This window comes from Coenobita brevimanus, chromosome 58 (genome assembly GCF_032717465.1).
Source record: "Coenobita brevimanus isolate Jiangsu-jjx chromosome 58, ASM3271746v2, whole genome shotgun sequence".
Lineage (NCBI taxonomy): Eukaryota > Metazoa > Arthropoda > Malacostraca > Decapoda > Coenobitidae > Coenobita > Coenobita brevimanus.
In genome coordinates, this window is record NC_137011.1 from 2,528,791 (window position 1) to 2,552,859 (window position 24,069).

The 24,069-nt window shown below is 37.9% G+C and overlaps 1 protein-coding gene across 1 annotated transcript in view; it reads right to left on the reverse strand.

Moving 5' to 3' along the window:
- The window catches only part of trio (trio Rho guanine nucleotide exchange factor), a 409,269-nt gene that overhangs the window by 37,231 nt on the left and 347,969 nt on the right, over positions 1-24,069 (reverse strand). Inside the window, exons 35-38 of the mRNA XM_080274536.1 lie at positions 21,504-21,695; positions 19,239-19,468; positions 9,237-9,347; positions 5,551-5,872 (exon numbers count right to left, since the gene is read on the reverse strand). Of these exons, the coding sequence (XP_080130662.1) occupies positions 5,551-5,872; positions 9,237-9,347; positions 19,239-19,468; positions 21,504-21,695 (855 nt within the window). The remainder of the gene's footprint in view (positions 1-5,550; positions 5,873-9,236; positions 9,348-19,238; positions 19,469-21,503; positions 21,696-24,069) is intronic.

Here is a 24,069-nt window from a genome sequence, read left to right on the forward strand (position 1 = left end):
CCTAATGATATTTTTCCTTTCCTTTTATTTCTAACACTCCTCTATTTTTGTTTATTCTCTTGTCCATACTTTCTATTTTCAAGTCCTTCCTTCACACTTTCTTCTCCCACAATCACACACTCCTGTCCTTTATTTACTTTAAAAATTATCTCTATGCTTCTTTGCTTATTTCCTTTCTCCATTCCTCATCCACCTACTGTTAACTTTTTTTTTTTTTCTTATTTTCCATACAGTCTTTATCCTCCATTGTGACCCACATTCTTATTCTTTCTCCCTTGTTCTTCCTCCTCATGTCCATCATCCCCCTAACATCCCCATGGTTTCAACTCAGTCTGTCCTTCTCCATCTCCCTATCAGTTTTCTTCTGCAACACAGCAGTTGTAAAGCGATTATCGAGTACATATGAAAGGAGTGAGGAAAATCCCCACCACATAATCCTTAAGACTTTTCATTATGTACAGTATATATCTGTATGAAGGATGAGCTTGAGTCAATATACTGAGATGGAGTGGGTATACAGTTCTACTCCTTAGTTATGCATAGATAGAACATGGAATGAAATTAAAATTAAACTGATACGCGCCATTCACACATTCATGGTACTCTCATTACAACCATGAGCGCCTCTACAGTATATTCAGAAGTCTAAGAGTAATATGTTTCATGATTCCTGATTTATAAAATAATCCAAGATCTGCAAAATACCAGTCGTTATTATGATCAGTACAAGCTCTAAAAAGGAAGGTACAAATACAGAGAGAAATTGTACTAAACTTGCTATGGTACATTAAGTTAATATTGCTTAAGGATCTAGCTGGAAATGAACAATGTTCACAAAATTTGTACAGGTGCTTTAAATTAAATGCAATAATTCTCATCTCAGTACAAAACAGATAAAAAATTAATACTATACATCATACAGTGAGTAACTGATGCCTATTAATAATGTTATGGATACTGTCTTAGTAATGAAGCCTCTCATGAGCTTTCCACCCTACAAAAGGTATCAGAATCATTGTAACTATTTCTCATCACCAGGAATGGGGAGAACAGGAACACAGTTTAGTAAAGGTGCAGTCACTATCAGTTACGACATTTTTCATGCTACCCTCAATTTTATATATATTCACTGGCATTCCTGCAGATAGTGGAGGAAAAATACTACCAGCACATTCCCTGTGTATCATGAAAAGTAAATAAAAGTAGAGGGATAGGAGTACTAGAAAGTTCCTCTATATTCTAATGCAGAGATGTGGCAACACCATCACTTCATAGTAGCATTTGCAGTCTCATACACTGTCCCCCCCAAAGTAATGTCAGTCAGATGATCAATGATGATATGAATCTACTGATGTCTCAGATCATATACTGTATGGTTAAAGCCGTAAGTAAGCCCTTTTTATATACCCACAGTATAATGTTGCATGTAAAACTGCAGCTTTTACTCACTACAAGACAAACATTAAAATGAACTTATTGGAAATTTTGGCTTGCTGAGATATATATCCAGTATTCAGTACAAGGACTAGATATCCCTTTCCCCAATCCTGTCCCATCTTTATATCTACTGATACAGTGAGCAAACAGAGTAAGTTGATACACTGGGAATGCTGCATATAAAAGCATTCTGCCAGCATTCCAAACATCAGCAGAAAAACTGATGCTACTTCTTGACTGAATACTGTACATCATACTCCATAAGAAGGATGTGCTTGACCCTGGGGCTTTCACCTCAGATTGTATCCTTGATGAAGTAAACCCCATAACAAAAATATCACCTTTTATTTTACTTGTGGAACAGCTAATGGATTTCATGTAGCTTAGGAAAGGCCCTTTGCAGTGAAAGGATAAGAAACTGTCTTCATTAGCTCTTCAGTATGTCAGTCAAACCAGTCAGGGACTATGGGTTTGCATGGTTGCGTCAGTACGTCAACAATTTCATGTCCGCTCTGTAACTTCCTCATGCATGGACAGATTTTGATATAACTTCACACAATTGTTCCCCATACCATGCTGATGTGTTGCACACAATAACCGGCCATCTACTCCCAAGGTCAAGGTCACACTTGGGGCTCAAACAAGGTCGGGTGCTGTCATATTTAACAGCCATATCTATACTGTATTTGTGTCACTCTCTAACTTCCACATGCACGGACAGATTTTGATATAACTTCACACAGTTGTTCCCCATACCATGACGGAGTGTCGCATGCAACAACCAGCCATCTACTCCCAAGGTCAAGGTCTTTATATACGCATATTGCATACACAGTACATATGTATTGCTGTCATACCCACACTGTATACACAGTACATATGTATGGTTATCATCCGGTAGGAGACTTTGTATTGCATGGCAATACTTCATTCACTTATTTTTGATACTGTGTGTTATGCCCGGATCTCCCCACTCGTGTGTGGGAAAACACTGCATGGTTATGATGATCATGATGATGATAGTAGTGATTATGATGGATGATGATTGCTTTTGATTAAGATACGGCTGCTTACTGGCGTGCATGACTCTCCTTGAATAACAGTGACTTTGGCATGATCTGAAATTGTTCTAACTTACAACACAGGCAAAAATAAATACTGACTAATTGTTTTAATTCACATTTCTACCCTCACATGCACATACATTGAGCAATTCTGTTCCAATCTTCTTAAATCAATTTTGCAGTAGTAGTTAACTGTTTGTGCTAGTTCATCACAGCAGCAAAAGAAAAATCCATCAGTGCTTTTTGCTTTTAAAACTTTTGTAACAAGTACAATAAAGATTTAATGTCATTTATAATAAGAGATGGGAGGACATATTGGAATAAACAGAATGTCTAAACCTTGCTGAAATTCCAAACTGTAGACAATTATAACTGTCATTCAAACATACATGTAACCATACATAATATCACAAGCACAAGCATATACATACATACAAGTACATACATTCAAGCACACTTCACATATACATAGAAGTATATACAGTTATGCACACATGAATATACTGTATTTTCTATCTGTACAGTTATCTTCATGCTGTGAGGTTTTCAGATAACTGTATTCACTCTGATGCTGTCTCACAAGAGATTTCATTAGATCTGATTGAGATATCTGACCATCATTAACCTGAAGCAGTTTTAAATATACTCAGTTAACTTTTGTGGATTGTTATGGTATTGTATATCTTTGCTAACACCTTCCAGGGCATCAAACTTAGGATTGTATTCAAGCTACCAGAGGGCACTTTAACCCTTTCAGTCCAAGTATGCCATTCTTATATTCTGCTTGCTGCAACCAGATGATGTTATTCAGCTTATGAAACCTATTGTGGTGAAAGGAATCAATGAAGGTTTATTTCCCCCACCACCTCAGTTTGTAAAATCTCACCTAACCTGAAAAGTTGCTGTAAGGTAGCAAAAAGAAAAAAGATCACCATATTCAAGCAGCTAATTAAGCAAAGGGAAACCATTAATAATGAGAGACTGATTAGAAGTGTGTATTGTACAGTATGTGGGTAAGGTGGAGGGGGAGGGAAGACCAAGGATGAGTTGGAAGGATGACATGGATAGATCTATGAGAAAGGCAGTTGTGAGCTGGAGGAAATTTAGCCAAATGGCAGGCAGGGAGATGTGGAGAAAATATGTCTGTGGGCCACCCCTAATGGAATTCAGATGTTTGGCTATTGCTTGGTAGACTGAGTGAAGTTCTTTTTAGTTTATTCTCATTGCTACCACACAGCTTTATTCAATTTAGGAAAGGACTCTCATACTGAAAGAGGTTTAAGATCATAACCTATCTGATTACCTAGTGCTGTTCGTCACAATACACTAATGTACTTTTTTGCAGTATGAAAGGCTTCAGGAACACTTTAATACACTGTATGGTAAGCCTCTTGCATAACAGCATCAGATACCAGAAAACTTTGCAGTATCTGCCTTCTTAATATTTTTACCATGTGTATTGCCATTCTTAAATTATACCTTCCTTCTTAATGGACACATGATATCACTGATGGAAATACTGTGTACAGTACATTGGTTGTGGTACATATTGCATAATTCAACAGTCTACTACTACTACAACATGGTTCTACAGAGTACAGTATCATACTTCAGGACTTCCACAAATAGATGTGCTTTTTGAGAGGATGTTATTAAATGCGCATGACTGAGAAGAGAAGCAGATAATATACTTGCTTCAAAGTTTAACTCCTTCAGTCTAGGTGATGTATTATATTTTATTCTTGCTACCTTTAGATGATCTTATAAAAGCTTAGTGGATACCAGGTTTAGTGGCAAGGTTAGGAGCTCTCTGGTAACCCCAGAAAGCCTCTTTATTAACCTGTTCAATACTGATTTGTCTCTCAAGACTGAAAATAATAATCTGAAGCTTGCAAGAATCAAATATCATCAGGCTGAAATATTTATGTATTCATCTTACACTAAATAAAAACTTATAACACTACACGGAGGATGGTAAAGACACAGAAGCTCATATGAAGGTGTTTAAGGCCCATACGTCATAATTCAAGCTATTCTGGCTTATGCCTTCCAATCCCTCCCATCCTAATTGGTGTTTGCTAAAGCCGATTATATGCCAATTCTTTCAGAGTTTTTCACACATTTACTGCTTTGATTAACCTTTTTTCTGTAATTCTGCAGTATGTTCATTGTATTGGTATCATTATGTTCTCCCTGTTGTACTGAAGCTTTCAGTGATGATGATGAATGCATAGTATGAGAGAGAAATGTTATGACTATAGGTATTTTATTACTAAGCAAAATATGATGATTCATCCATTTATATTTGTGCCCCCTCTTCAGCAAAAATGTGTAAGTTATATTATTATTATTATTATTATTATTATTATTATGGGGGGGGGGATGGATCATGTAGAGATTCTTGGACATTTCAAGATAATAAGCTTTTGTGTCTTTACCATGCCATACTGTATTTACAACACTGTACAACTTCCTTCATCGTTTGTTTATTTGTTGGACAGGAACAAACGTCCAGTCATATTAGCCTTTACCCTGAAACTCCTAATACAGTATAATGAAAATGAAGAAGACATTGACAGCCTGTTCCTTATGAGAGAGAGAGAGAGAGAAAAAAGTGTTCTTTATTTTGCAGCCAAGTCTGTAATGTCAATATTAAGACTGGCTGTGCTAATCAGAGTATAAACATAGAATCTATTATTTACAAAAGTCAGGCCCTGCAGAGTTAATATTTTTGTATTCGATGAAGAAGATAACATCTAATGAATAATGAGTTGAATGAATATTTGGTAGTAATGCAGTTACTAAAATCATACACCATACATCTCTCTCAGGAGAATCTGGTAATCTTAGTAAATAGGTAGATAAGTTGGTGGATAGAATTTTCAACAGTATGTTAGCTACAGGACATAGACAATCCACCTACAAGGTTTGAGTAAGTTAACTGGGTTTTATATATACGGTATTTACATTAGAGTACACATTTCTGTTTGGTTAGTTCAGTTAGTTCGAGTCACAGTCATCAGTTAATAAAAGATGTACTCGTTCTTACCGCTTTTGTTGGTGACCCGCCGGATTCGGACCACCTCCTGGGATAGGCTCCATCCTCCCCTCGGGGTGAAATTGCATCTGTTCCTTCTGTTCCACTCCCTTCCCCTTTCCCTCGGGGCCTCAGGGTGCTGCGGAACCCATCAAAAAAGTTTCGTTTTGCCTTGGGTGGACTGGAGGGTGCATCCAATCTGTCCATGGACCCATCCTTCTTCATAGTGGGCAGGGTGGACTGGCTGGATGGTGTGGGTGGTGCAGGTGGAGGAGGGGGACTGGTTGGGTTGCTAGCAGAACCACTTTTACTAGTGTTGTTCGATAAACTCCGGCTGCAAGAGCCAAAAGGGTGTTTATCAATCACTGCTGTGTACAGTGGTTACTATTTTGAAATAATGTCAGCGGATAAATATTCATATCAATCCAAGGTACAGTTCACGAATCCATCCATCCATCCATCATCCAATCCTACACTGCCCCATGAGGAGCATAGTATGTACTGTAATTACTAGGGATACACAGGCTGTAAATGAGGCAAAATACAGTACACTAACCTGTCAAACACCCAGTACCAAAAGTTCTTATTTCCAGTCTTATAACCTGCATTTTATTAAACCAGGACAGTGACTGAAAAAACACATAAGCATAAACTTAACAAACAACTCTGCTTCATATTAACATACATAATCCTTTCACTGCAAATATCATCTGTAAACTACTTTTGCATCAAACAAAAATATTAATCTCTTTAATAAAATATAGTATAATGATGATATATTTCATTTTTGCTATCAGTAGGTGTCCCCACAAACTCCTGAAGGTTGCCTGTGTTCGATGGATCACTAAATAGCGTGTGGACACTGCCCGCTCAGAGCTGGTGTACCTTCCTTTAAAAAAATTCCTATCGGGATTATTACTCATGCATAATGCATTATACCAATATTATATTCATCTCAGATATTTCACTGATGCTCTAAATGAGATTTACTTTGAAAAAAATCTTCATAGAATTTATTAAAAGTCATGAAAGACTATTGTGTGAGTTTGCATTAATCCCTACATGCCGGGGATTTTCCGATGTCGCATGCTTCTCCCTATGGGGGATATCCATGATAGAAAAAAATACCCTAAATTTAAATCCTAATATCTGACAAACTATAACAGCTAGAGAAAAAATTAAAGATACACAAGACTCAACAACTCTTCCTCTTTCAAATGAAATTATCCCCTTATCTCCAGGTGGTACCATTGATGAGTAAAGATAAGTTAATGAACAAAGGGTGGCAAGAAGATGCTTGCTGCTATACATGTCAACCGGCATTGCTCTGGGCCCAAAATCACGATGACTATACACATCAACTGGCACATAAGGGTTAAGGGCCCCTGGCAGTGGGCATACAAACTTCGCAGAGCTACCCGTAAGAAAGTCCCTCCATATGATAGAGCTCAGAGGGTTCATACAATCTTCGATTGTTTAAGTACCATATTTCCGTCATATTTTATATGAGGCGTCTAGAGCCAAAGGGGCATCCCCACCAATATACTGGTTTTGAGTTAGGTAGGGGAGACAACAGGCTTAACCCTCTTCTCAGTGACAGCACTGGTTGCCATACAAGATTCGGCCTTCTGGACAGTGGTAGAGGGGCTCAAAGTCACGTGGTTTTGTCCATGCTGCCGAGCGAACAAATCAGAGCAGGCAGGCATCTAAGCCACACAGCCCAAACCAATTAGCATTCTCACTCTCTGCCACTCCCCCAGAGCAGCCAATCAGCAAGCGTGTGGCCTGCCCGGTGTGCTGGAGAGACTTCCCTTCCGTATTAACTGAGGTGTCTAATTATTACGTATTGGATTTTTACCCCATTTATCGTAGATTATTGGTGACAAAATGAGCTGTTGTTATTGGGGTTGAAGGGGGGGTGACAAGATAAGTTCATCACATAGTTACAGTGAGGAGGTGGTGCCTATAACCTCTCGTAAGTGTCAGAAGTGTGTGGAGAAGTGGAAAAAGATAGAAAGGAAGAGGAAAAGAGAGTGGTGAGGGGAGACAGCGGGAGGGGGCGTGGCACCGAGGAGGCAGAGTTGGATGTCGTTCTCCTAGATGACGACCCCACCATTTAACCCCCCACTACCCCTTCTCAATTTACTTAAGCACTACACTCCTTTTTTTTTTTTAGTGTTATTATTTCAATCTATTATGGCAGAGGAAAAATAATAACTGCATTGATTTCAGATTTAGTTGTCAAAAACGTGAAATTACAGTAATAATCATTCGTTTATTAATATTAAGTGAACTGGAATCTTCAGTTAATAAATTTTTGTACATTAATACATTCGTTGATGTTTTTTCTGCCATGTTTTTAAATCCCTACAATATGTTATTATGCCCATTTATAAATTGGGGGTTTGGTTTACTGCCTATTTTGTGGTTACGGTTATTACTGTTTTGTTTTTTTGGCTGTACATGTAGAGCATAGGCGCTGATGATCATTTAGATGTATAAAAGGTCTGTTTATTGCCTTCTGCTTATGACGTTGCCATAAACACAACTTTAAAGCGTCATAACTCAAAAGTACATTTTGGCGCCGATGCCCCTTTGGTTCTAGACGCCTCATATAATATACAATTTCGTTATACCTATTTACCATTTTTCCTTACAGATGTACATCCAACACCTAAAAACATGCCAGTGATCAATACTCAGGCAACATATTAATAATTACCTGCAGACTGTCCTTTAACTGAGATAGACACAAATGACAACCTTCCATTTCTATTATGTTTTGATAGACCATTTTTTCCTCAGTATTATATGTAGATAAATCAATAAATATCCCATTTCCAGTAAAGTAACACAAAAATTGTATAATAAAAGGTAATTCAAGCTGACCACACTTTTGCAGCTTACATTAAGTTATCTGGCGAGCGGTGGCATCTTTTTTCCAGTTTGTGGGGGCTCCTATTGGAAATTTTATTAATCTTACAGAGGATTTCATGGTCATTGACATTCTTCATCATCATAATCCTTTTTTCCACATAAAGCTTTCCCATCTAAAAATCATGAGAGGTACAGCCAGGGACAAAATTTTTATTAATATTTCACAGATGGCTAAGCTGACAGGTTTAGTATGTTTTTCTGTCCACAGGTCTAATTTGTCACAAATGAAAGCATTAGATATCCCCCAAGCTTGAAGTTGAATAGATTGAAATAACATGCAAACTTTAAACCTGACTTTTCACAGTATGAGCATTTTACTATCTCAGCAAAAGTTCGTCAACAGTTCCCAGCCATCATTACCTACGTGAACATTTAGCTTTACTCCCTCAATGCCAGACAGTTTCCTTCCTAGTTTTCATTGTGTGCTTCATATTGCCACTTATTCCTTAAATTTTCTTGTCTTACATTCGGCTGGGAAGTGTTGGTGAACTTTTGGTTACGATCGTACCAGAATACATTTAGATATTCAAGGTCGTATTCTACATGAATTTGAGGATGTCATAACATCTCTTCCTTAGTGGTTTATTCAGTGCATTATCCTTCAGTATTGATGTAACTTATATCAGTATTAAGTTTATATAAATAATGTACTATACATGAGTTATCAGATGTAATATTCAAAATAAATCACCAAGAAGACATGCTACGAGGCAACCTTTACCACCTAGAATATGGCTATATTTGAGACTCTTGTAACACACCTGGAGGGAATATCAATGGTATTAGCCTTCTTTTTTGTGACGGGGGGTCGGTGTGGATCGGGGGGTTGACTCAAGGTCTTGCGAAGTGACGCATTCCAGGGACCCGTGCTTCTATGGATGGCATATATGCAGATCAGAGGCAAAATCATTTACAATATTGTCTACCTTACCAACATTAGTTATTTCATTCACAGTACTGGCTACCTTACTGACCTTAATTATTTTAAAACTCGTGCTACTCTAAAAAAAAAAGGGATAAGTCTAAGTATTTCCAATCAGCACAGTACTTTAAGTCCTCATTATATATTAAAAATGTGTTCCAACCACCACAACTCCCTGGTTCTTTAAATTTGGGAAAGTTGGAGTATTAGTTTCATGAGTAACTATGGAACTGCAATAGGCATTTTCTGTTATGCCTGAGCACTTGCAAAAGAACCTGAATCAGGCAACATGTAATGAGAACTTATTGTATTGCTGTCTGACTTTTGTAATTTGAGTTAATCTTAAAAACTTGTGCTGCTAATAACTGGGCAAAACTTTTATCACTCAAATTACAGCTGCTCCAAAGAATCAACACAAATTTCAGCAACTGAACAAACAGGTTTTATTTTAATTACTCATTGTCAGTTTTATTTTACTGTGAACATTCCTTCTAGTATAGTATAGCTACTTTACTTTGAACAGTTCTTTCAGTATATTACCACTACTGTGAACACTTCAAGTACTTTACTGTGAACAATTTTTAAAAATATTCTGTAGGACACTGCTTTAAATATTCCGTAGCTACTTTACTATGAACACTTTTCCAATAGTCTCTTGCTACTTTACTGTGAATACTTCTTTGAATATTCTATAATTACTTTACTGTGAACACTTTTAATATTCAATAGCTACTTTGCTGTGAACACTTCTTTGAATATTCTTCAGCAATTACCTTTTCCTGATTGTTATCTACAGTATCTCCACCTCTTCCTGATAGTTATTTACAGTATCTCCTACGCTTAAGTAACTACCAACATCACTCTGGCTACTGTTCTTTAAAAATAACCAGTGGTCAGATTAAAAACCCTTAATATACAGCAAGTGATTTCTGCTTACAAAAGAGGTGCAATCTGTTCTACTGGATAAGGATCCCACAGAAGGTTCTAAATGAGAGAAGTACAGTATATACATTCTTTGATGGGAGTTTGTAAAAAAAAAATAAAATAAATAAATAAAAATAAGTATTTCATCTGACTATGAAATATTATCTGAACAAAGTGGATTTGGTCATGAAAATGCAGCTACAATAATAGAATAAGCTTATACAGCAAATAAAAATAACAGTTAAGGCTAGCACTGGTGGAACATCAAGAACATCAAAGGCAGTTGGATTACAAATTATAAAAAAATATCCTTCAAATGAATAAAGGGCTATGGCAAATAACAGTGGGGGTTTAATGCAGTATCGCAACAATGGGGATTAATGCAGTATCGCAAGTTACAGCTCAGGCATGCTTTGATTCAGGGCTCAGGAAGCAAAGCAAATGATTAATTATCGTATGAGCAGATCAAAGGAATTTCAATAATATATACTGCAGGGGAGCATAGGTATTCTGGTGTTCATTCAGCATGCTTGCAAAGATTCAACGACATGCAGTCTCACTCAATATAACATTGTTTTATGTAGCAACTCAGCAACTCAGAAGAGTATTGTCATATGTTCTAGACAAATGCGTTGAATTTCATTATCCAAATTGGTATAAAAATGCTGGAAAATTATACAATCATTATTAATTATGTATGAAAGTGAGAGCATTACTGTACTCACATAGTTTAATCAGTTTGCCAAAGGTAAATAATGCAGGACTGTGCCAACAGTCAAAGTACAGTACTGATATATCTACTTACTACAACATAATATCTCAACTAGTGGAAATAAGTACGCTATCATGGAAACTGACTACCTAGGACTTCAGAATGAAGATACACATACAGTACAGTACTGTACAATACAGTACAGTACAGGTCTGTTTACTTTACCAGGCTGTAATTGCATTTGCATTATATGGGAAGAGACTTGTAAAGTAAGGTAGTGTCAAGTCAGTAGAGTAAGATTTTAGTACTATTACAGTCACCCTACCTGTACGGTTTTGTGTTATATACTACAGTAGCATATACCAAATGTGATTTTCCTTAACTTTGTTGTCCATCATTAAAGAACTTGGAGTCATATCAGATAAGAGGTTAGCTAAGGTAGTGGTAAATACAATCCCACACATATAAAGTGTATGGTACTTTGTGTGTAAAATATGATTGTTGAATCTTGAGGGATACACAGCAACAACATTCATGCTAGGGAAGTAAGGATGGAGGCTCCAGCAGGCAATTACTGGTGGTGAGGGTTGCAGCGGAACCTTCGCTAAGAGTTGTTATTTAGGTTGGATATGGCGGTTTATTAGACGCAACGCTGTAGTTTAATAATTCGTGCATACAGGGACATTTAATGGAAGTTTGTTACATGCAGAATAGAAGTTATTTACAATATGCTACTGTATAATGGAAATATTTTGGTTAATACATTTGGTTTTAACACTGGAATACTGAATAAATATTTAAGAAATATACACCAAAAGTAGAGGTAGCAGTGATTCTGAGAGCTTCATTCAATCTATGGTAATCTTGACTGATTTTGTGTCTGGCTATTAAACAGAAAGAGCAGCAGCTCAGCATTAAGCGCTGAATACAAAGGAAGTTATTTTACCATAAAAGAGCTCTTAACGAAGGCTGGGGACTGAGGACAAGGCAACATTTCACAGGACAGAACGGGAAGGAACGAATAACATTCACCTCTTGTACTTACTATTGGGTCCAAATACACAAGGTACTGTTTACTCTGGAGTCTTGGCAAATAAAACTCCAGAGAGGATGCTGGGGGGGAGGGCTGCGGCTATCGAGTTAGTTAGGCTATGTTGTGCTTAATAATACCATGACTTTAGTTAGGTAGCATCTGATTTATGTACAATATGGACATGTAGCTGATGCTGGGGATATGTTTCTCCTTTGTTGAGCTGTATAGTTAACCCTTGAGTCCGAGTAATGTTCTCATCAGTTTATTCTCCCTGCTACCAGACAATTTTGTGAACTTATATGAGGCCTCTGTGTCAAGGGGTTTATGAAGGCTGTATCTAAGCCCTCCAGTTTGAAAAGTCTATCCTACGCCTTGTAAAACTGTCTGGAGATGGTGTGAATAAAATTAAAACGACAACCCTGGGGTCAGTGGGTTAAAAAGTATTTGTGGGTCATTGTTTTTTCACTAAGTTTCATAAATACTGACAAGAAAATAGGCCTCATGATTCAGTAGTAGTGGATGGGTCTCAGGCATCATTTTAGACCCTCTGATTATGGAGGAAGATGCTTGTTGTACACTGCACTTTCTCAAGAGACAAAGGACACAGTTGACAGGATCTCAAGAATGTGAAGTGTTTGTGTCTGATATAATGGCTGTTTTAACCTCTTCAAGTAATGTTTTTTCCACGAGATCTTCCATTAAGTATCTTGTGGAAAACAAACCATAAATATGCACATGATTGCCAACCTGCTGATTACCAGTAAAAAAAAAATTATAACTTGAAGGGAAGCAAAGTGTTTTTGTTTTCACTGTTACAGATATTTAATGATGTTTTCCTTTGTGTTATTATTGAGATGTTGACTTAATACCTGTTTTTCAATTATTTGCCCATTATTCATTATGAAATAATTTTAAAGCAGACATTATTTTTTATGTATTTAACCCCCCAGCCATGAGTCTGCAGTATGATGCATATACAGGTACTTCCATTTTAAGCAACATCTTACCTTAACACATCCTAGATTTCAAGTTAAAATTGCCTGTATGTATGTTTTATTATGTACCTTATAAGAGTACTAGTAGAAACTCTTACCAAAGTTGCAAGTATCAGACGTCTAGTGATCAATGGCAAATCAAATGTAGCATATTTATTATATTCTCATGCAGTCGAGCACAGAGGCAAAAACAGGCCTGGTGTTTTGGTTTATGAAGGGGACTGAATTTTCTTTTCCAGAAAGTTTTATGGAGCAGTGGAGAGTTAAACACCATTTTTATCTTCAACCAATAACTCTTCCTTAAACTCTATGTATTTTAAAATATTAGCTTGTTAATTATGAGAGTAGTTATGGTAGGTATCTAAGCATCATGATCCATGCAATACTGTAGTGTGTGTGTTGTTCCTCGGGGCTACTGAGGCAGCAGCACCATACACTCTCTTCCAAACTCTGGTAAATATACAAATTTATAAGAGTTTTTTTTAACTACATCTACACAAGATTTTTCTGCTGCTTTTATGCCAACATTAACTAATTTTTCTGCAAAATTTATGCCAATATTACCTATCCTAAGAAAAACAGTAAAAAATACTAGACTTAGCCATACTAATTAGCTGACAAGTTCACTGTCAATGTACTCACAGTCAGTTAAATTTAACTTTGCTTTTAAGTTTACTGGTTTGCAGCTGTAGTGATTACCAATTAAGAAATATTTCCTTACTTTTACAGGTGTCAAATGTCCAGGGTTCCCTAACACAGCAACTACAATTGTAAGTACCAAATTAGTTGCTGTTACCAAGCAAAAAACTCTAGGAATTAGTAGGCTGAGTTAGTTTCCCAGTCCTATCCATAGACGATACTGTGTTTGGTATTCCATGGGATGTCTTTGAGGATAAGTATTGTTAATGTCATTAGTATTTCTTTTTCCATATATAAAAATCAGCTTATATTTTTTTCTGAATTTGTGTTAATTATATAGTGATAGTCTGTCAGTCAAGTATTTTATGTGTTAATAGTTTACCAAGTCAGTTAATGCCAATAACTAAATGTGTACCGTACTTTTGTTAACATGTTTGCAAGTGAAAGATGTTAGCTTCATCGAAACACCAATTAGAGATGCAGTACTGATGTTAGTTTAGTATCAGTGATTTAACTAGCTAGTGGTGCTATACTGTATTCATTACAACCTACTTCCAGTGAAGCTATAAGTCATGCACATAACACAATACTCTTTTATTTGACTGATATAACTAACTGAACATCCGTAACTGAACACGTCACAAATCAAACAATTGAGACATTTGGATGAGAGTGTATGAGCTGTGGAACAGGTCCCGTCATTCCCCAGTTATCAAAGGGAACAGCTCTACCCACACAAAGCAAAATTATAGTAAAAGTAAATATGCTTCATGGTGCTTTGGGGAGAGGCAACAGAGATTCCAAAGCTTTTCAAGACAGCCAAAATTTATATGCACCTGGAAAAATATGATAAGAACAGAAGACAAAGGCTGCAAATTTAGTATGCATTTCTCTCCCATAATACACTACACTTAACACAAATATGAACTGAAAGATAACTGCATACTTAAAATGAACTACAAGTGTTTACACATCATCATCATCATCCTAACCCAATTCTCATATGAAAAGGCAAGGAAAAAATCACCAACTTTATTCATGATACCATTATTTTTTTATATACAAACACAGAGTCCTCAAGCCCAAGGACAATATCAGATGCAACTGTACTGTACATTCACCTGTATAATACGCAATAATATCTTTTTTTTAATGAACAGCCTTCTTTGAGTTAACTTGAGGGAGTCTAAGGAAATCCTAGAGCCTAAAGAAATGTCTGTGGGAGCTTTCCATCTCCTTTCACAGAACAGCCTCACAGATTAAAACAAGAAGAGTTCTTTACACCAGAATGAATGGGAATAGGAAATCATGGTTAGTACTGTTAGAAAAGGATAAAGCATTGAAATGTGAGGATATTCTGCTCTTTAAACTGACTGGATGAACTGTGGAATGCAGTAATAGAACAATTAATGTGTGCAAAGTGGGGGAAAAAAATAGTTCTGTGTTATCATGCTAATGCTAATGAAAAAAAATATCAGTGTTGCTTGAGGTAAGAACAGCTCACCTTCACACAACACCTTCCACAGAACACTTCATTAGGACTCTCTTATTACCCGTGACCAACCATGGATTGGTGTCGTCCACCTTCCAGACCCTCCACAGAAGGGGTAAACATTTAGGGGGTTAGGACGTTCAACCTGGACTGCTGAGGACGGGTCTTCCAAAACTTGATACCAGCATTTCACGTAACAATTTCAGCTCTTCTTCCGTTGTTATGGTGCAGCTCACTTTTTCATTTCTTAACACCACTTCAGCCATTTACAGTACTGTCTGTGCTGTCTACAGCCATTAACAACGTTTAGGTTGTTCTGCTTTGAACTCTATTTACAGTCTTGTTCTTAGCTGTAAAAACTATTTCCTCCAGTTGTTTTTCAACTGATAGTGTACAGTATTTTTTAGTTTTCTTTCTTTTCCCATCCTCAGTGAATAAGTATCAGGGAAAATGAATGACCCAAAAGTTCAGTACTGGTAACCATTTGACCTGTCAGTCATAATCTTTTTATTTTATCCCAGTTACTGTCAGGCTATTCATCTTACAGTAACCTTAACTGAGAATAAAAAACTCAGTATTTCTAAGGCCAAGTAATTTCTTTAATCTCAGAGAAACTTACTATCTTTCACCTGCTAAATAGGTTTAGTGATCAGCAGGCACCAGGTTTGATTAATAAGACCCTTAGCCTCAGAGGAGTGTTGTGTTAAGTCAAGTGATGGGTTAGACTGTGTTTGATGAGTCAACTCTTGTAATGACTTTACACAATACTCAGTGCTTTGGATTACTTGTAAGTTCACTCAGCAGTACACAGAGAGAAAATTTAATCATACTTTTATTGTACATTGGAACTGACGGCTTAGTAAACTGGATGGATAAATATACTGCAAGCCACCATAGTCAAAATGCTCTCTATTCAGAGTAAAGGTGGCTGTAGAAACCATTAGATCAGAGTTGAGAAAAAGCCAGATTAATACAATTCTTCTACTACCCATTCTTTTTATTTTCTCTCCAAGTGCTACCCTGAAAGATATTATAATCCAAAGTCCAAGGCACCCCCTGCAGTCTGGTTGCCACACACCACCATCTGGGACTGTATTTATAAATTCTCCTAACTTTCCAGCTCTGTGTTAGACTGTTTGTACGTGGGTTAATCATCAGTTGTACAGCCACCAAACACTTCAGTGTTAAATTAGAGCAAATATTAAAGTCGATGAAAAACAAAATGACCCCTGAAGATAGCTAACAGTTATGGAAACTTGTTCATCCTATAAATATTAAGAACAGAATGATCAGCAATGATAGTTAGCTCTTATGGAGACGTGTTTATCCTGTAAATCAATTAAGGTCCTTTATAAATACTTTCCCTGGTCACTAGGAAGGCTGGCTGTAATTACATCCTAGAGTGCGCACCACCAAAAATAATCTGTGACATTGGTGTCTTGGTGTATCTGCTGTACAGGATTTTCATGCATAACCCTTTGAATCTAGTGACACCTTTTGTTAGTTTATTTTGGCTACCTCCAGATGATTAACCCTGCATAAGGGAGATTTTTCAGGTTGGATGGGTTAAGTACAACCTTAACTCCTTCAGTATTAGTGATGAATATAATCATCTGGTGGTAATATGATTTAAAAAAGGGGGGAGGGGGGTAATGTAGTGTCACAGATTTTATTTGGCCAAGCGTACAGTGGAGTAGTGCTATGCCTTATAAGAAAAAAGAAAAAAAATGCATAGAGAAGTACTGAAGAGTTGTTGTTAATGCATTTGGCTGAAATAGAGGGAAGTGATGTACAGCATATCATACCATTTATAAAAATGACCTCCTGCTCTCCCAACTATGTGATCATTGTATCAAACAAGCACTGATATTTGATTTTAATTTTAACAGTTTAAAGTGCTCAGTAGGAAAACCTTGGACATTCTCTCCATCCACTAAAAGCACATTTTGTTGAAAGTAATATACTGATTGCACATGTCTGAAATAAAGAGAGGGAGATCCAAATATATTATACCTTACAAAAATAAAAACTTCATGAGTATTGAGAAATGAAAAAAATTAAGACAGCTTATTCAGAGGAAGTAGAACTTAATCTGATTAAAAAGGAAAAAAATCTTTACAAAATATACAAGGTACAGTATACAATTAAAAAAAAAAAAAAAAAATCCTCATTCTGAGGCACAAGTGTTGATACAATGTGAAATCCCTGGAAAACGAAGTTGACAACACACTTGACAAAAAATGTAAAAAGTCAATAGCTCTCACAGTATTGTCGCTCGGTACAAACATCAATACAACAGTTTTGATGGGCGGGGCCTTGCCAGCGCTGCTTTCTTATGGCACACAAGCTTTTACTTATATTTGATTCAGAATGTATGGAAAGGAGATCTGGGGTAGGGCTGCTGAATACCACAACTCTGTTCAAAACGATGCAAACCTCAGACCACATTCTTTATAAAGAAAGGGGGAGGGAGGAAATTCTTGGCTTGTATGAGTAATGTCGTAAGCATTAATCATCATCTGTGGTGCCTTGCTCCCACTTGGGAATCCTCAACATGCTGACAGAACCACCACCGGGTTATTTTGTTCTTCCATGCTTATTCTCTCAGTAGTTTCACTTCCTCTCCATTCTCTATTATTAATGTACTATTCCATATTTCTCCCATACCACATACCATCGTCCTCTTCCAACGATGCTCTCAGTATCAAACGCAGCTGCATACAGAGAGGCCTACAAACCAAGCTGTCTGAGATTTGACCTTCGTATTGTGCCAAGCCTTATTACTGTGGTAACAACCCTAAAGGTGAGAAGGGGCTAATGTCTGACTCTTCTTGAAAATTCAGTCATGGTGTGAAGGTAGGGAGAGTTAACATGACATGCACTGTGAGACAGCCAGGTCAGGAGTCAAGCTATACCACATCATCCAGAAAGTCACTTATAAAACGTTAACACCCGTCTTGGACACCCACTTGTACAGCAGTGAACATTTAGAGGTCGGCAATGGTTCTCCAGTCTGATTTTGTTTTTACTTGTTCATATTACAAGCTCAGTGTGCTGCAGTTAATGTAAATTCAATTTTTCTTAAACTAAAAGACACAGACACAAACTTCCAAAACACCTTCCACTCTAGAACCCACATTCCCACGATAATTACTACCAAAGAGGTTAACAGGATTTTGCCTAAGCCGTATCTACAATCACATGGCTTTTTGTGAGGGTGAAGGGGGAGGAGGGGAAATTAAATAAATTTCATATATGTCAACAAATGGAGACATCTCCAAAAACTATTCATAAAAGTTCGTTCATATCAAACTATAATGACTAATGGAATTTCAGAGATGAGAGACAGACCAGAGAGGAGCGAGATCCACTGTGAAGGAACCGGAGGGCACTTCACGCAAGTATTAGGATAATAAGCTTTTGAGTGTCTTTGCATCCATTCTATCACCGCTAATGGACAAACTGGCCACAGCACAAGCTTCTCGATGGGTGGGTAGGCATCTTCAGGTGCCCAAGTCAATAACCTGGCTATTATAAGCTCAGTTTTCAAAGTTGCAAGTGTCTTTGTTTGGAGATGCTTTTGTGCCTCTCCTCAGAAAGCAGAGAGGCAACTTTAAGGACATTAATAGAGTATGGCAGCTTACAGTTTCTGTTAAAAAAGTTGGAGTGTTTGTCATGAAACTTTCATTCTTCTTTCAAAAACTTTCAAAATTGTTCAATACATTCTGACTGACTCTAAAAGCAGTTTATTCTGAAACTGCTTTTTGTTTTCCACATGCTGAATTTCTGGTACCAAACAGTACAAATGCAGCTTCCAGAGTTCTTTTTGCTGGTATCAGTTTCTGCAAGGTTTATATCACAATGCCCTTTGTCTTCTCCCACTGTTCTGTACGTTCCCTGAATCTTGAACTAAATGCACTCATCTATACTCCATATGATCACCCGAAACTGGTTAACCTGTCCCACTGCCACAAGCAGTCCCCAAACCAAACCCTCCAAAACATGTGCTGATCCAAACCATAATGGCTGCCACCCTAGATACTCACACATTCTTGGTCTGCTCCTTCTGGTAGGCTATGGGGGACTGTATGGCCTTGAGGAAGTCCTTTTGTGTTTGGAGTAGGTAGCGTATCTGAGAAGTCCAGGTGGTGTAGTCGTCCTCTGAGGCACCCTGGCACACCATCGCCACGTTGGGTTTGCGCGGATCCGTTGACGTTAGCAGGAACTTGAGCGGGTCACCATCGTCAACTTTCTCAGACAGGTTCATCTTGTTTACCTGTGTTAGGAGCTCCTTGTTAGGCATCATCAATATCATTATCATCAGTGCTAGCACAATCATCATCACCATCAGTATTTAATTTTCATTTTCAGAAGGCCCAATGTTCTCCTACCCTTTACAAACATGAATCCAAGAATAATAGAAACCCTCCGTACAAAGTCCCCTCCTCCCTCATTCTTCTAAAGTGTACCAAAGGAGGTATGAGGTTGCTTACAGTTTGGGTGCCAGGGGATAAGGTTGAAGCTTTAAAGCAAGTATCATTATGTAATAAATTGTGCAAATTGGTTTTTGACTACCACAATTTACTGGTAATAATGACTACATGGTTATCTGTGGGATATATATATGATGTAATCTGTAGCATGCACATATATAACTCTTCTGCTGCAAATTGCCTGCATCGCCTTATATTTTGGCTCACATCATTTTACTCAGCTTGAGAAAGTAAAACACCCAAAATGTCAAAAGCATCACTTAACATCTTGGGTGAAAATAAAGCACAATGCATTGTGTTCCAGCTTAGACTGGGACAGTTTTATTCATATTACAGAAGCCTATATGAAGCCAGATGGTTTAGAAACTTTATAAATTTGATGTAATAAAAAGTTTACAGGTGATGTAACATCTTACATTATTCCCTACTGTTAAGTCTACCATTTTCATTTAGAATTTACACTGTTGCTTGTCACTAGCTAAACTAATAGCTCAGCCATTCCTTTTGCAAACTCATTCAAGTAATTTTACTCTGCACAAGCTAACTGTTCAGTCAAGTTCTTCAAACATCAGGTCTTCATTTCACAGTAGTCTGGCCCTGTATGTTCTTACCCAAGTCTTCCATTTCCTAAAACCACCATACTTTTTGTAAATACCTGGCATGAGTCGGTATCTGGCTCCTCCGTAGTTGTTTCTTGTATTCTGGGAATATTACCAAATTAATTATTTCAGTCTTCCCCTTTTGTACTGTCATTAGGATATCCCACCACTCGGCATATGCATGCAGCCCAATAACCTCTTACAGCACAGAAGAGGAGGGAAGAATTTACTGGTAGGGAGAGTAGGGGGAGGAGGGGGGGAAGCATGGTATCTCTCTCTACCTGTAGCAGACTCTTTGATGTGATGCGTCAGGACTGAAGTTAACATACATGCTGTACGCGTGAGGTGGACCCACTGGAATATTGGAACTTATTTCCTTAACCATTGTTATTATGGCCCCAGGGTTATCTAGTTAAGAACCTGGTGGACTATAGGAAACTAGTCATGTTGCCTGGGCATTCCCAGAGTTCTTTGTTGAGGTTATGGTTGTTGTAAAGTAGGGCTCATTTAATGATGTGAGAGCAAGGTGCATAACGGTAGTACTGTATGTGTTCTGGGAGGGGCTACATTACAGTGAGGGAATAGGGGATTTGTTCATGTCTTATCTGCATCCCTGCCAAAATCAAAGGGGTATGTGCAATATCTACTGCTTGTGTTGTCTCTCTAGTTCATTGGACCAATGAATCCTTTCACTATGAGGACAAATTTATTTTCTGTTCACTCTATCATGTCTTGGGAGACAATTTCCATTTGGAGAGGGTAAGACACAACCTTCATTTAACACTTCACTATGAACATTCTGAATAAACTCATGTCAGGAGGATGTATGAAATAAAAGATTTTGTTTTTAAATATTCATTTATGCTATTAAGTTAATACTGAATTAATTAAAAATTGTCCAATCAAGAGTCATAGCTACCTGTTAAGCAGATCTGCCAGGAATTCCACCAATTAACATAAGTTCTTATTTTACAGCACATCCCTGACAGCCCCTTCAGTCTCCTCACCCCCCTCCAGACAGTAATCCTAACCTTAGGATAAACTTTGCAAACTGCAGGGATTAGATATAGCCTTCATGAACTCTTTCCAAACTTAATAAAATGCTGGTAGTAGCAAGAATAAAATATATTGTACTGACGGGACTAAAATGAGTACTGCTTGCACTATATACTGTACACTTTCCCATTTACAAAGACCCCCACCTGACATCTGCACCAACCTGTAAGTGGCTCTTGTACGCATACACGGGATTGGAAAACTGGTTCTTCTTGCGGCCGCTTTCGGAGAATATAATGGACTGCTCAAAGAGGAAGACCATAAGCTCCTTGCCCCTGAAGTTGTGAGCAGATGGGCCCTCACAACACACCAGTGGACCATACATCAGAAGCTTCCCTTGCGCCATTATGTTACCCTGATGTAAATAATGTTAGGTAAGTTCTTGGTAGACAAAGTGATAGATGAAAGTTTGAGCCATTTTTGTCAGAGTGCAACAACAGACTAGAACTAGTACAAGCTTGAGTTAATTCTGTTAAAGCCCAATGACAGAACTCATGTTAAGAGTAGGTTTTGGTATATCAGATGCTCCCCATGTCATGATGTTACCCTGATGGATGTAATGGTTTGATTAATTTGGGGGATGAAATGACAGATATTGAAAATAAAGACAGAGATCCGAGATTGCCAAAGCAAGTTTGAGTTTGGTAGAGAAAAGCTGAATAGACAGATGGTTCAGTGAGTTTATTTGAGTAGTGATGAACAACAACGACTGAGTGGATTTATGGTTAACTTTTTGAAGACAAAAATGAAAGGCAGGTTACTGATGTCAAAGTTAATACTGATACAGTACAATTAGATTTAGTCAAATACCAATGACAGTAAATGAAGTACTGTAGAAGTAACTATAAAACAGTATACATTCAGTGCAACTATTACTCTGCACTACTTTACTCAGAGGCATTCATAAAGAAAAACACTTTTGGCTTAAAACAGGCATTATAAATGGTGACAAACATCCTAGACTCAGAGAGCAGAGGAGAGGGGGCATGGCTTCCTTTCTTCTGTTATTTACTTCGTGAGGCATGATGGCCTTTCTTCAAAGATGTTGTTTCTCAATCACTCATGACTCCCATGTGCTACTTGCTTGCTGTTGTCTTCAAGTGGCCCCGAGTTTTTCATTTTTATTTGTTAATTTTCTCTGCTTTCATCTTGGGCTGTCCAACCTTTTGCATATGGCTAAAGTTTTCTGTGTTTGCCTGTTTGGAGGAAGCACGGTAGTCATGTGATGTATGCTCAGTGCACCTCTTCATCCAGTGTAGCAGGCTTCAGCTGCAGTTGATTTTGCTCTTCCTTTGTTTTAGGTCTTGGTTTTGTCAACTTATTTGATGCACTGCTTGTGACTCTTTTGGTGTCACATCTTGCTGTATTTCTGGCTTCATTTTTCCACTATTCTCCCTTCACAATGACCTCCCCTTTCCAGCCCTTGGGCAACCGTATTTATTGGTCACCTAGCAAGAGTTAGGCAATTTGGTATTCCTATTGCCAGAAAGAATATACATTCACCAGAAATATTTTCGTGGTGCCAGGATGATTGTATGAACTTATAGTGCATTATATGCCTCATTTTGTGGAGCTAACATGCTTTGCTGGCTGCAGGGAGTATTCAAATGACTATGTTAAGACTTGTGTTGGTGCAATAGCTAACATGGATTCGATCTGGGCTGGTGGTAAATGCACACTTCATAAAGGTGTTGCGAGAGATGTGATGCCCCAGGCCTCAGAAAAGGCTAAGAGCATGTCGGCCCCATCTTCTGTGGTTTGTGGGAAGGATCAAAGCCATGGTAGTACAAGTGGATTCTAGGCCAGTGGTGTTCAGTTTAAGGTACTTGGATGCCACCCATGTTTTAACTCATCCAAAGTACCTCTGCTACCATCAACTCTCTCGTTGCAAAATACCGCACCAAAAGGGGAAACTCAGTCTTTAGCTGAAGACCTTGCCATGCTCCTAAACATTATTCATTGCAGTTTGTCCATATTGCCTTCCCTGTTTGAATACCAGACAGTTTTTCATTAATGGAGGTTTTCTGCCACCCTGTTGTTCTTCACTGATAGAGCCCTGTTTTGTGAAAATCAGGCCAATGACATTGGATCTGTGCAACACTAGCTTAAAAGTCAGACTCCTCCCACCAGATCAAAGTTCATCATCACTGCTGGAGGTAAAGTGGATCCCAGTGTGCTTTCCTTGCCTAGAACCCCACGTTTCTCATTATGGTGTAATGCAAGGTGTGATCAAAAAGTTCCAAGACTGCTCCTGTTGCGAATGAACAGAGCATGGCACGGTCATGTGTGAGCAGCAGGGGTGTACAATAACCTTCATGAATCAATATGCCACTTGGCATCTCTCTATCAACATCGGGATCTGTTTTACATGTTTTTTGTGAGTGCATGTGCTCATTTGCAATCTCACAATGGACCTCAAACCTGAGCAGAGAGGAAACTTCAAATTCTGTGTTAAACTCGGGAAATTAGCAATGGAGATCCCTGAAATGCTTCAGCAAAGCCAACAGCATTGAAGTAAGCCTTGATGGTGATCCAACGATCTTCATGCACAATTCATTGAATTTTTTTGACACTTTGGGGGATTATGCTCGTGGAAGGTTGTCCTGACCTCTGGTCGTCCTCCAGTAACATTCTGCCCCTCTTGAAGCATAAGTGCCATGCTCGGCTCATTGCTTCATTGCAGTGGGCCTGCTGAAGCATTTCAAGAGTCTCCATTGCCAATTTCCTAA